This window comes from Antechinus flavipes, chromosome 3, assembly GCF_016432865.1.
Source record: "Antechinus flavipes isolate AdamAnt ecotype Samford, QLD, Australia chromosome 3, AdamAnt_v2, whole genome shotgun sequence".
Classification (NCBI taxonomy): domain Eukaryota; kingdom Metazoa; phylum Chordata; class Mammalia; order Dasyuromorphia; family Dasyuridae; genus Antechinus; species Antechinus flavipes.
This window is the reverse complement of record NC_067400.1, coordinates 419,685,275-419,699,135: the sequence shown is the minus strand read 5'-3', so window position 1 is coordinate 419,699,135 and position 13,861 is coordinate 419,685,275. Positions and strand designations below refer to the sequence as shown.

Sequence of the window (13,861 nt, the reverse complement as noted above, 5' to 3'; positions counted from 1 at the left end):
AATTATTTATAAAAAATTTTAAAGGTTATATTCTTTAAAAAAAAAAATCTATTTTGTGCCAGATACTGAGCTAAGTGCTCCAGATGCAAAGAAAGAAAAACAATCCCAGTCCCCAAGGAGCATACAATCTAATGGAGGTAGACAAGAGTTAAAAAGATGGTGGGAAAAAAAAAGAAGAGGTAGAAATTTATTTATCAATGGAGCATGATAAAGTACACAGGGATACAGATAGGCGGGCAATTATAAGTGGCAGCCTTAGGACCCTCCCTAAATGAAAGATCTGGGAGATCTCCAATGTTTGTTTTTCAATCAGAGAGAAAGACCGGCCTTGGAGAAAAAAATGTAAGGACCAGTTAGAAGGTTTTTGCAATAATCCAGGCAAAAGGTAATAAGGATACCAGAGTATAAGCTGTATGATTAGTGAGAAAAATTAAGAAAGAGGTTGTGAAGGCAGAAATGACAAATTTGGTAACAAATTAGATATGTGGATTGAGAGAAAAAGTAATTGAAAATGACACTAAGATTGCAAAGATGATGTCTACAACACTAATGAGAAAATTGAGAAGAGGCAAAGATATAGGGGGAAAGATGAATTCAATTTTGAACATGTTTAGGTCAAGAGATGTCCAAGATATACTTAGATATGGAGAACTGGAGTTCAGGAAAGAGATGAGAAATGGATACATGGAGCTGGGAATCATTTACATAGAAGTGATAATTAAACCCATAAGAACTGATGAAAACACCAATCTGGATAATGTAAAAGGGGAAAGAGTTAGGATGGAATTCAAAACAAGGCTTTGGGAAACAGGAAAAGGCCTGACCTGAGTGAAGATAGAACAAAGGAGACTGAGGAATAATCAGCAGGTAGAAATCAGAAGGGAAATGAAGAGACACTCAAATTGAGAAAGGGCCATTAGATTTTGGCCCTTTAAGATTTAGGATTAAGAAATCATTGTGATTATAGTAATCTAGTATTTGATAAACCCAAAGACTCCAGCTTCTGGGATAAGAACTCACTATTTGACAAGAATTGCTGGGAAAAATGGAAAATAGTATGGCAAAAACTAGGCATTGAACAACCCTATATTAAGATAAGGTTGAAATGCGTTCATGATTTAGACATTAAGGGTAATACAATAAGCAAATTAGAAGAGTAAGCTACCTGTCAGATCTTTGGAAAAGAAAGGATTTTATAGCCACAGGACTAGAGAATATTATGAAATGCAAAATGGATAATTTGGTTAACAATGAATTAAAAAGTTTTTGTAAAAATAAAACCAATGGAGCCAAGATTAGATTAGAAGGGAAGCAGAAAGCTGGGAAATCAGCTATTTCTGATAAAGGCCTCATTTCTTAAATATACAGAAAACTGACTCAAATTTATAAGAATGTAAGTCATACCCCAATTGATAAAATGATCAAAATATATGAACAGATAATTTTCAGAAATTAAAGCCATTTCAAAGGATGTGAACAATTTTCAGATGATGAAATTAAAGCCATTTGTAATCATATGAAAAAATGCTCTAAATCACTATTGATTAGAGAAATGCAAATTAAGACAACTCTGAGGTACCATTTCATATCACTCAGATTGGCTAAAATGACAGAAAAAGATACTGATAAATATTGGATGGAATGTTGGAAAACTGAGACACTTACATTGTTGATGGAGTTGTGAAATGATTCAACCATTCTTGAGAACAATTTGGAACTAAGTCCAAAAGGCTATAAAGTTGTGCATACCCTTTAATCCAGTAATCTCACCACTGAATCAGAATCCCAAAGAGATCATAAAAAAGAGGAAAGAACCTGTATATATAAAAATATTTGCAGAACTCTTTTTGTAGTGGCAAGAAACTGGAAATTGAGTGGATGCCCATCAGTTAGAGATTGGCTTATGGTATATGAATGTAATGTAAACTTAAATACCTTTCATGCCTCCAATATGACTCCATTCCCACTATGAATATATTATATAATGCCAATTTAAATCTTTTACTAGGAAATAGAACACAATTTAACATTAGAAAAATATCTGGATTCTTTCACTAACTCTACCTGAGGTGAATCAAAATGATTTAAATCTTTCAAATGGAATGGAATAACAAAAGATAAGGAAAAAATGTCTGAGGGCCTGCCTCCCCAATGCCAAAAAGGAGTTTCAATAATTCAATAGTATGCAAATGATTTAGCATTAATGTAATAATATTCAGTTTGATTCCAACCAGCTACTTAAGACTGACGAGATAAGGAAGCCAAATGACTATGGAAACAATTAATATAAGCTTAAATGTACTTTAATTTCAAAGTCAATCACTTGCTATTTCAAACATGCCTTCTTAACAGCTAGGAATCCTAGATGGGCAACAAGTCAAGGACAAATGAAAGATAATCCCAGTGTGAAGGCAGCACTGGTATAAAAATAGTAGAGAAGCTATTTCTTGGTCAAACTTTTCAAATGCAACTCAATTATTTTTCAAGCAAAAGTGTACATACTCTGATAAACAATTCAGAATTAAAAAAAAAAGATGTAGCAGTATAGGTGACAAAAAAAAACCTTAATATTTTGAAGCTTGAAAATTAGGCTGATTTCCTTAAGATAGATTGTATTGGTATATTAAGTCAAAGTAGTTGCTTGTAAAAAAAAAAAAAAAAAAAAAAAAAAAGGTATCACATGCAAATGTGTGGTGATTAGATCAAGTTACTTCCAGTTCCAATGAGGTCATGATATTTGGCCACAGTCCAACACATCAAGACCTTGATTACCCAAGTAAGCTGACTTGGCAAGCTGCCTAATTTTATCAGTGATTGAATCTAGTCTTAAATGACCCTGGGATTTATAAAACAATTATCACAAGCTAAGCTTAGGGACTGAACCTAACAGAGTCAATCTATAACCTTAAATCACCTCTGTAAAAGAAACAAAATGAAAATCCAAATAATTTGAATTTGTAGGAGCCAAAATTCATGGAAGTTTTGGTTCTGTAAACAAACTACAATCACATTTTTTTTTTTCTTTCAAATTTAGGGGGAGGGAGGAAGGGGATTAGGGAGAGGCGAAATATTTGGAAATACCTGCAAATGCCTAAGAAAAAGAATTTAAATTTGGGGCATATACTTATGACTGAGGTGTTCCTTCATGTTTTCTAATATGCCTAAGGAAAGAACTTTCTTTAAAAATATGCATACAATAAACATAACCATATATTCAAAAACAATACTTCTAGGCAAAAATTTTGAAATGCTCCCAGAGATTAATATTTCTTAACATTTTTAAGGAAAAGATCTCATCACTGGAAACATAAAGTATATAGTGTAAAAACTACATTTCTCCCATTCACTTAATGGCAACTTGTCTAATGTATGGAAGAGTGGACACTAAGTCACTATCCCCAATTAGGTGTGATGCTGTGCAAAGTATTTAATTCCTCTGGTACTTTTTTTCTCATGTGAAACCGGGGTTACCATAATTCTACTTACCCAACAGAGCTGTCAGGATCAAATGAAATAACATAAGAGAAAGCAATCTGAAAGTTCTAAAGTACCAAACCAATATAAGAGTTAAAACACATTAATGGGCAATAGATATCCAACAACTCTCTGTATCTGGCTGGTTGTCTCTTCTCACTAGGCTTACTAAATAAGAAGGAAGAGTTGTTCTAATATTTTTCTTTGTCTTCAAAAAAAAACAAAAACAACTTTTTCTTAGGTTTGGCATCTATTACCATTCAGCTCACCAGGGAGACCAGTTCTGACTGGCCTAGGTAAACTTCCCTGTCTTTCTGGTGTGCAACTGTAATATGAGCACAAACTATTACATGACTGTTTCACCTGAAAACTTATGTAACATTTGCTTCTTAACATTATTTCAAATTCATCAGCAAAATGATGAAAATGTCAATAGGGTGTGGTAACAAAATATATAACTGCTGTGCATTTCATATAAAGCAATGTATATATGACCAGACACCAAAAATAGGTACAGCACGTACTGGGTCAGGAATTGAACACACAAAGCTATTCCTTCCTGATGGTCTTTCCCCTTTCCTGGACTCTATTTCCAACAGAAGCCAAATTTAGGCAGGAATGTACACCCTTTAATGGCATGGCATGCTCTTTGCACAACCAGTTATAAGCAAAGCAGACCTACAAAACTTTTCTAAGGCTATAATAGGTAGGTCATCCTATTTCAATCTTCTGGTTTCTCTGTAACATGAAAACATGTTACACTGTTTAAAATATATATATATATATATTTTCTAACAAGAAGCAACAAATGCCAAATCTCTTTAGTCATACTGATTAAGAAAGACAATTCATATTAGCAAAATTTTTAAAATTATAAAAAGACTCTCACATGTACTTCCTACATGAGGCCTTTCCTGATCTTTGCCCCAGCTTCTATTTCATATCTAATATTAAATTCAGTCTATATTCTACATTTACTTTTATGTTTACTTACTGTGTCCCTAAATAGACTGTATGCTCCTTATGGACAAGGACTGTTTTATGCTTGCATTTCAATTCCCAGCACCAAACTGAGTGCCGGGAATATAGCAGGCACTTAATAAATGCTGCTTGTCTTATTTGATCATAGTTTGGGTCCCTATAGACTCAGATTGAATATAAATGGCAATTATTTCAACTTTGGCCATAAACCCTGAAGGTCTTCTCCTCCCATATTTATTAATTTATTTAGATTTTTTTTTGACAATGTAAAAGAGGAGATTCTTTGCTTCAATTGCTACCTAATCTTAATCACTGGATGGGTGTGGGCTTTACTCAAACTGAGATCTGTTGAAGACCTACCTTAAAAAGGCCAAGGTTTCCCATTTCATTCAGTCACCTGGATCCATATATGGCCACTGCACCCAGATAATTCTAGAGGGGAAAGTGTGACCTTGCACAGCCCTCCCTCACTTAAATACAATTCAGTAGTATGTTCAGGTATCACCTCCCTGATGTCATGGTCTTCTTCCAGATCAAAGGATAAACAACAGTTTCATTAATTTATTCATTCATTTTGTATTGTCCACTTTATGGCACTTACTGTTAAATTACTACATACTGCTTTCCCAAAAAAAGGAAAAAGTCAGAAGGGTTGCTAATTTCACTTGTTAATCAATGAAATTAGCTGCTGACATACATAATACACAAATTCTAAAAATATTGTTTTCTACAAAATGGCCAAAATCCTTGAAAAAGAAAATGGCCATGGTGAGCAGAACAATTAGAACTAGCAGCATTTCCAGGACAGATCAAATTGAATAATTAATCTCTATTGTTTCCAAAATAAACATTCAATTTCTCAACCTAGATAACTACAGGAACATACAAGAAGAATATATATGTGTACATATAAACTCGTGTATATCTAGTTAATTCCTGGCTCTTGGCAATCAAGGTATAGCTCATAAGGACCTATGAAGCTTAGACATTGGCAAGAAATAAGATTAGTCTGAATAGCCACTGATATTTCTTTTTGAAAGAATTCTATTCTTGGCTAGAAGAAGAAGGTATGCAGACTCCCATTTTTAGTTTAAAAACTCCTCCAACTCAAGAGGAGTCTCATTCAGGGACCATGAGCTGGTGACTTTGGAAATACATTAAAAGCAAATAGTTCTTCAGCTCAGCACAGTTCCACATCCTTGAATGATGAACCAATGCTACAGACACTCTGACACAGATAACAGGGCAAAGATGCAGTTTAGTAGAACAGAGGAGCTAGATCTTGATTCATTACCATGTTCATACTTTTAAGCTAAAATTTCACCCTCTGTTAGCCCCAGAACCATGCCTTTGGGGGCCCAATATCTTGAATCTGCAATGAAGCATTGTAGTATACCCATGTTCACAAATATTTATTAGATTCAAGTATTCACTGTGATATGGCTATCTAAGTGAAATAGCAGACTAATACAATTGAAAGAAAAAAATTACCTTGTCTTAAATCAGTGGACAATTCAATAGCAGAAAGCTACTAAACATGCTAACTTGGAATCAAGCTCAAGAATGGGAAAAGGTAAGCACAATGAGGAAAACCCAAGAAAATAGAAGTACTCCCAGTGACTCAAATCAGGCAATCATCCATGGGGAAATCACAAAAAATAAATACCAATAATTAATTCAGGCATCAAAGGGGAGGAAATATCCCGAACTTTTAAAATAAGGTATTTTCTAATGAACATTTCCCCAGAAATAATCACTGCCACCATTTAGTGCTATGCTGGTGTGGTTTTTCTTATCCATTGCACTGGTAATAGGGAATGAAATTTCAGAATATTCAGAAAAATATATTCATATCATGGCCTTATTATCATTTTTCATTTCCTTTATGTTGTAATATATAGAAATATGTACAGTTATTCTATTGAGCATTTACCATCCAATTCTAAATTCTTTTGATACTAAATAGCACTGTCTTTCATTTAAAGAAGGATGAAAAGAATAATTTCTAAAAATTTTATTTTATCAAAAATAGTTTCTGATAACTTTTGCAAATAAACACAGCACAGTTCTGTAAACTATCATGCTTAAATACTCAAAGAAGGTATTGAAGGTTCTTACTATCTTCCACGTAATTGCCCTCATTCTTGACTGCTGCTGAGGCCCCAGCCCCACTTTGGCTACCCTATGCTATAAGTAGAACAAAAGCAAGCCAGTAAGAGTTATGGATGAGAAAGAAGCAATAAAGCCCAAGAAATGACTTTAAGGATAATAATACATTTTAACTTAAGAATTACCTTAGAAATTATTGCACAGGTAATTTAGATACATATGAATTTATTTATTGCCCTCTCAGAGCTTTTTTAAAAAAACTATAAAATGGGGGAAATAATATTTTCCCAACATTGTGGGATTTTTGTGACAAGCACTATAATAATATGAATAAGTATTATTGTATACTACTTCATATTGGTATCGTATTTTAAATAACAATTTACAATCAAAATGAAAGGGAACTCAGATGTTATCAAGTCTCACAGACAAGAAAAGCAAAACTCAAGAGAGATCAAATGATTTACCTCAAGTCACACAGCTTGCTATTTAGTGACAGAAGCAGGAATGGGACTCAGATCTCATGATTACCACTCTCCCACAGCTGCCTTTCAGGAATATGATTGTATACAATTTCACAGACAATATGCATTGATAATCTTGATATACTAATACTTATCTATCCATATAAAATATGACATCTTATTTTTGCAAGAATTTAGGCAGATATGATATAAAATTAAGTAAAATAGTCCAAATAAGAGCTTTCAGTAAAATTGTTTAAAATTTAAAATTAAGATTTTATTCTGCATAAAGTTAACCAAGTAATTCTAAAACTATTCCTTTACCAAGAATACTCTCAAAAATCAAGACTCAGTATATAATAGAAAAAAATCTACATATATGATACTTTCTATAATCCCCTCTTCCTGAAAATCCTACTCTTCAAGTCATCAATTCTGTCTTACTTCTTTAACTCTAGTAATTTCCTGAAGCCTAGATCTTGATCTTCAGTTCTTCTCATTCTGTACTCTCTCTTTTAGATTTTACAGGTTCAACTGTCACCTACAACAAATCTATACCTCCAACTTTACTCCCTCAGTTTCACATTTCCATGATCTGAGGAATACATCTAACAAACAAAACTTAAATGTTAAAAAGAAACTAATGATAACAGTTCACATTTATGTGGCACTTTGAGGTTTAAAAAAAGCTCTTCTAATAATCCCAAGAAGCAGGCAACACATTTTATAAATGAAGAAAATGAAGATAATACATTTGACTTGACTTGTCCAAAGTCAAATTCTTCATTTGTAGCAACTGGGTACTCAACCCAGGTCTTCTAACTTTAGAACTAATGTTCTTTCCACTATAATACAACTGCTTCAGAAATACTCCTTCTTCTCCTCTCACCTTCCTGAAAGTCCTGCATTTAAAACTTTACTGTCATTTTTTATTTATTTCTCTCTTTTTCATCTTATGCCTCCTCACTATCAATGCAGAAACTGAGTTCCATAAAATTTTAAGAACCAAAGAATGTTAAAATTGGAAGGCACCTTACATATTATTTAGTCCATATTTCTCCTCTCACAGATGAGGAAACTGAGTCTCAAAGTTCAAAATATTTGCTCAAGTTCACACAGCAAATCAGTCAATTATGAAGTCCTAAGTGGAGCCCAAGTCTCCAGTTTGCTAGGTCAATGCTCTTTTCACTACAGATAAAGAGAATCAATGGCCTTTAAGAAATCATGGAGTACTTTTAGCAGGAAACTTTTTAATTCCTCAGGATTTATCACTCTCTTTCCATTTCCAGACAGACCCTTTTAGACTTGTGTTGCCTCCTATCTGCATAATTCTATAGAAGAGTCTGGTAGTTGGCCATTCTTTCCTCCAAGTTCTTCCCATTTTGGTCTACCATATACACAACAATTGTTATGAACAGCCTTCTATAAACTCAATATTTTTTACCTCCTATTTAAGGGCCTACAATTGATCTTTGTTTTCCCATAAATAAAATACCTAGCCCAGTGTTCAAAGCTACTACACAATGCAACACTGTTTATGTTAAATCTTTTGATATCTGGGATTTTATGATAGCTTTGTAACAAGAATCACCTTTGCATTTTGCCAACAAACCCCCTATCCCACACCTTTCTAATCTCATCTGGGTATCTCACAACATGGCTGTTATTTCCTAGTCAAACCAATCTGTTTGTTGTCCTCTCCAATCAATTCTGTGCCTTTGTCCTTGACAGCACTCTTCCTCTTGGCTTACATACAACCACAGTTCCTCAAGAACTAGTTAAAAAACTCACATCCTATAGTAGAAAGACTTTTAGATTTAGAGTTTTAGGACACTTCTGTTTCTGCAACTTATTTCCTGTGATCAAGCAAATTATTTAGCCTCTCTAGACCTTGGTTTGAGGTACAACAAAATAAAGAGTTGGACTAGATGACCTTGAATGTTCTTTCCAGCTCAAAATACATGATTCCATGATTTGATACTAACCACATCCTGTCCTACCACACTGATTTATCTTTAGGTGCAAAAAGGATACAAAATAACACACTAAGCAAGTATTTTCATTTTTTCACTTATTGACAAGCTACTTTGTAACTGTCCTCAAGACAGTTCAAGTAAATATTCTGAAATTTCCTATGCTATAATCTTTTTTTAGTCAGAGAATCTGGCTTCTAAGAATGTTTCAGCCAATAGTAAATGGTCAAAAGAAACTAATGAATTCTACCTGACTTTACTAATTTTTTGGTGACATGGGAAGGGAAGAATGTCCAGATTTGAAAATTTGTCATATAGAAAATGTCCTTCACAGGCACAAACCAGCAACTTGTCTACTAAAAAGTTTTAATTTGAAAAGATATCTTTTATTATGATCATATTGTTCAATTGGGTCTGACTCTCATCCCATTTGGTGTTTTCTTGGCAAAGATACTGGAGTATTTTGTTATTGCTTTCTCCAGCTCATTTTATAGATGGGGAAACTGAGGGAAACAGGTTAAGTAACTTGCCCAGAGTCACATAGCCAGTAAGTGGCCAGATCTGAACTCAGGAAGAATAGTCTTCTTGAACCCAGGCTAGTTGCATTATCCATTGTGACCTGAAAGCATATTAAGGTGCCAGAATACTGTATCTAAAATATTCAATTTAATGTTGATAAAAATAACATAAAGGGAGAAAAAAGTCCCTATTAATGAGAAAAGATTCAGTTGATTTCTCAAATATACAAAGGTCTATAAAATATCTGATAATTTCATCTTTCAAACAAATATAATGATGTGACTGTCAATGGCTGAAAAATGTTTATTAGTTTTAAAAATATTTATTATGAACTAAGATTTAAAAATTAGAAATAAAGTCTTAACACTGCTGTTGCATTCATTGACATTATTGTTATTTAGTTGGAAGTTACATCTGATCATATATGCATCAAATGTTTCTAAAATGTAGGCAGAATAGCCTTGTTTATTTAACCTCAGTTTATCAAATCTCAATTTTAATACATAAATGTATTTAAATTAATCTACAGTATGCTTATACATCATAAGCCATGTCTCCAATTTTTTAGTCACATTTTCTAAGTATAAGATATTGCTGAACTTATTGTTGCTGTTAAATTATCACATATCTACAGAATTTTAGAAACCACTTCATTTTACTGACAAACAGAAAGTTAAATGTCTTGCCTAAGGTCATAGAGTTGGTAAAAGCTGGGTCAAGAACTCTGATTTCTTAACTCCCATTGTAACTTCTAAGGATCACAATTTAGAGAAAGCTCTTATAATCATTCAACATTCACTTATCAAGCTCTAAGCAAATGCCTACTATGTGCCAGAAGCAGACACATACTAAATGCTAAAGAAACAAAAAGGAAAAGGAAATGAGAAGATTTTATAGTAAAATATAAACTTGGCTTATCTCACTTTAAAGAACACCTTTTTGTACATCAAACTTCAAAAATATAAAAAAGGAAAGTAACACACACACACATACACAAACATACCACGTATCACATATACACCCCCTAAGTGAAAAAAAAAGGTCAGAGCCAAGGTCATTAGACCTGAAGTCTGAATAGACTTCAAGTTTGCTATATATTGTGGGAGGTCCTATAAAGAATTCTACAAAGGCACATTTTGATACAAAGATAGCAATAACAAATTGTTTTTAAAAGAACAGTCAAATACCAATGAATCAGAGTAAACAAAAAAGAATTACAAGTTATCATATTAGTAACAAGCTACATTTCTTATTTATACATTAAGCAAGGATAATTTATCATCAAGAAAACTACACTTTCTAAGGGGGAAAGAATTTCAGGCACTGTAATCTATTAATTATTCTTTTAACAGAATGAAGACAAGCAAATTCCATAATTATATTAAGTGGTAACTTTTTGGGGAGGAGGGGAAGAATTAGAAATTCTTTTATTTTCCTTCCCATAGGCCTCAGTATAAATACATCTGAAAACAAATTGCAGAACATGTTTAACGAAATTTCTCTAGTATGTCTGAGAAAAAGAACTATGCGATGTATTATTCAGCTGTTTTGAATAATAATAAGCCATTTTTGAAAGTTAAGGCCTAACCATGTGAATTCCAATTAAAATGATGATGCATAAACAAGTTTACCTGTAGAAATATGCTTCTTAACTCTTGAGGATCACCTCGCTTGGTTGTCTGAACCTGTAAGGCCAAAAGGAAAAAAAAAAAGGTTGGTTAATGCTTCACTAGAGAATTTTACTACAATCTAAACAGATAAGAGTTCACTTCCAGACAATCAATGGCTTATCTCCTTAATAAGTGTATTCAGTTTAAATTCGAAACAAAATAAAAAGATACCAGCTGTTGATTACAGCTGTCACAAGGGATGACTGTGACCTGAAGGGCAGAAAGAGGTAGTAGTGTGAAAAACTGGAGGAAGCTGCAAATTGAACATATATATATAGTGTTTCTGTAACAGAGAAAGAAGGCACTAAATAGTTTTTTTTTTCCTATTTAGCTAGCAACCCAGGAGCAAATGCCCACCTCCACACCAAGAGTCTAGGAAGGGATCAGTAACAAGAAAGTCAAAATGCCCAAGTTATACCCATGGCCTAGCAACCTTTCTAGTAGAGAACGATCCTGCTTAAAACATGATGCCGGTGAAATGAAATAAAAAATGAAGTCTTCTTTCTACTCCAATTAAGACTGTTGCAATATTCTCAAAAGCCCTTAACTCTGCAACCTGCATTCCTCCGTTGACCCCTGAGCACTGCACTAAAAGTCCCAAATTACTGCACTGAGGCCCCTAATCACAAAATATCCATTGCCTTCCCTTCCCCCACTGCAAGTCTCTCCCCTCCACCACCACCTTGGCCTGACATGCAACTTCCTCCCACCCTCTTTCCGCCACAATACAACCCCTGGATCATGGGTGAATACCCCCGAATCCACCTCCTTGACAAGGTGGTCGAACCGGATTCACGGTCCACACAAGACCCTCAAACTCCCTGTTCCTCTTCCTTCCCCTCCCCCAAGCAGGCATCTTCTCTTCCCAGCCCATGCACAGCTTCCCCCTCTGACGCCGGAGCTGGAGACCCGAAATGCGTTTATCGGAGAGCAAAGCAAAAAGGGAGATGCGAAAAGAGAAGAAATTTTTAAAATAAAAAACCCCGGTAGTGTTTCCTATGCCATAAGCAGCAGCAGATAGTTGGAGTCACCTTGACCGCCATGCTGTGCTCGGAAGCCGGGAACGAGCGAGTGAACGAGCCAGCGAGTAGAGCTGTCAGGGTGCGCGCGCGTCGCCTCCCTGGCCCAAGGCGCGCGCGCCCCTATGCAAATAAGCCCTGGGAGGACTAGGAGTTGAATGCCCCTGGAATGGGGCCTGTCCAGGTGTGGGGTCGCTAGGTTGGGAGAGGAGTGCTTAAATCAGAGAAGCCGGAGCCAGAGGGTCGCGTGCTACTGGCTGAACTGAGTTTGCTGATTAAAGGCCCAGAGGCCGCCTCCACCACTAAGGAGAAAACCTCGGTTCTCCTTGGGCCTCTTAGTGGGTGTGGTTTTGCACACTGTCTCGGGCTACTCTTGGGCTCCAACTTCTGAATTCTTTTTATCCCGACATTGGGCCAGATCTCCAAAGGTTGTTACAAATAATCATCTTAAAGCACATGTTTATTGTCAACAATAACACAATAAATAAAAATGATATACTGATAACAAATATTCCATATTGTTTACATTACGAAGGATTTGAAAGCGAGATAAAAAGATTTGATGAATATTTTTCTGACTGAAGTAGGGCTGTGAAAATCCAGTAAACTTTTGAACCTGTTGTTATTATAATATTCCTCCTTCTTCCCACCTTTCCAGGGCTCAGACTGTGTCCAGTGCCTAAGTAACTTCAAACTCCATTTCCCATACAACTTAGGAAAGAGAAATGTCTATTCTCCTTCAATTTCAGCTCCCCGATTTTTATTAAATTAAACTTTTCGTTGTCTTTTTGTAGCTTGGAAAGACTTTAATTCCTCCCTCCCTGACTACTTCTACCACTCTGACTGTATAATTGATATATGCCTTTAATTGTCTAACAGTTACTGCAATACAAACAAGGAGCAGGAGTAGAACTTTTTAGCTAGTAATCATTGATCTCAAAGTCGAACAAAAAATTCAGTCAATAGAAAAATTACATTATATCTCAATTATATTAATATTGTTTTAGAAGCATGTCTGTATATGCATAAATAAGTATGTATATATAAGTGTATCTATATGTGGGTATGCTTGCATGTAGTTGTGTTATGTGCATAGATATATGCATATGTGTGTATGTATTTTTTAAATAGCTAGTTTTTTCTATTTATTTGAAGCACAGTAAAAAAAAAATTGGTACACTTTGGGAATTCAGTGGCACAAGGTACACTGCCATAACTTTAGGGACGTTATGAAGCCTGCTTGGGGGAGATGGAGAGAATGAAAAGCAGGGGAAAGAATAAAGTAAAAAGTGCATAGCAGAAAATAGCCCACAAGAAAGCAAAGAAAAGATGGACAGTCATGAATATACTATCTTCTGTTATTATGCATGCTTTCTCAAAATGGAAATTTATTATTACATAGTTTGAATCTTCTTGAGTGTTCTGTTGGGCACATGAAAATGTTTTGGTTTTAGTTTTTCTTTTTCTTTTGTGCTTTTGTTTTTTTCTTATTTTGTGTTTAGTTTTAAATAAATAAAGGATACTGAAACTTTATAAAATCAAAAAAGTACAAAGTGGAAAGAAAAATCACAGGTCATGTGGTTCAACTACTGCATAAACAAGAGTATACACTATATTATCTACAAGATACCTGACAGTCATCCAGACTCTAC

At 34.6% G+C, this 13,861-nt stretch overlaps 1 protein-coding gene across 1 annotated transcript in view; it reads right to left on the bottom strand.

The window, feature by feature from the left end:
* SLC25A12 (solute carrier family 25 member 12) overlaps window positions 1–12,426 on the bottom strand; it is a 112,054-nt gene extending 99,628 nt beyond the window's left edge. Inside the window, exons 1-2 of the mRNA XM_051991072.1 lie at window positions 12,222–12,426; window positions 11,152–11,205 (exon numbers count right to left, since the gene is read on the bottom strand). Coding sequence (XP_051847032.1) covers window positions 11,152–11,205; window positions 12,222–12,233 — 66 coding nt within the window. The 5' untranslated portion in view covers window positions 12,234–12,426. The remainder of the gene's footprint in view (window positions 1–11,151; window positions 11,206–12,221) is intronic.
* Between the last annotated feature and the right edge of the window lie 1,435 nt (window positions 12,427–13,861).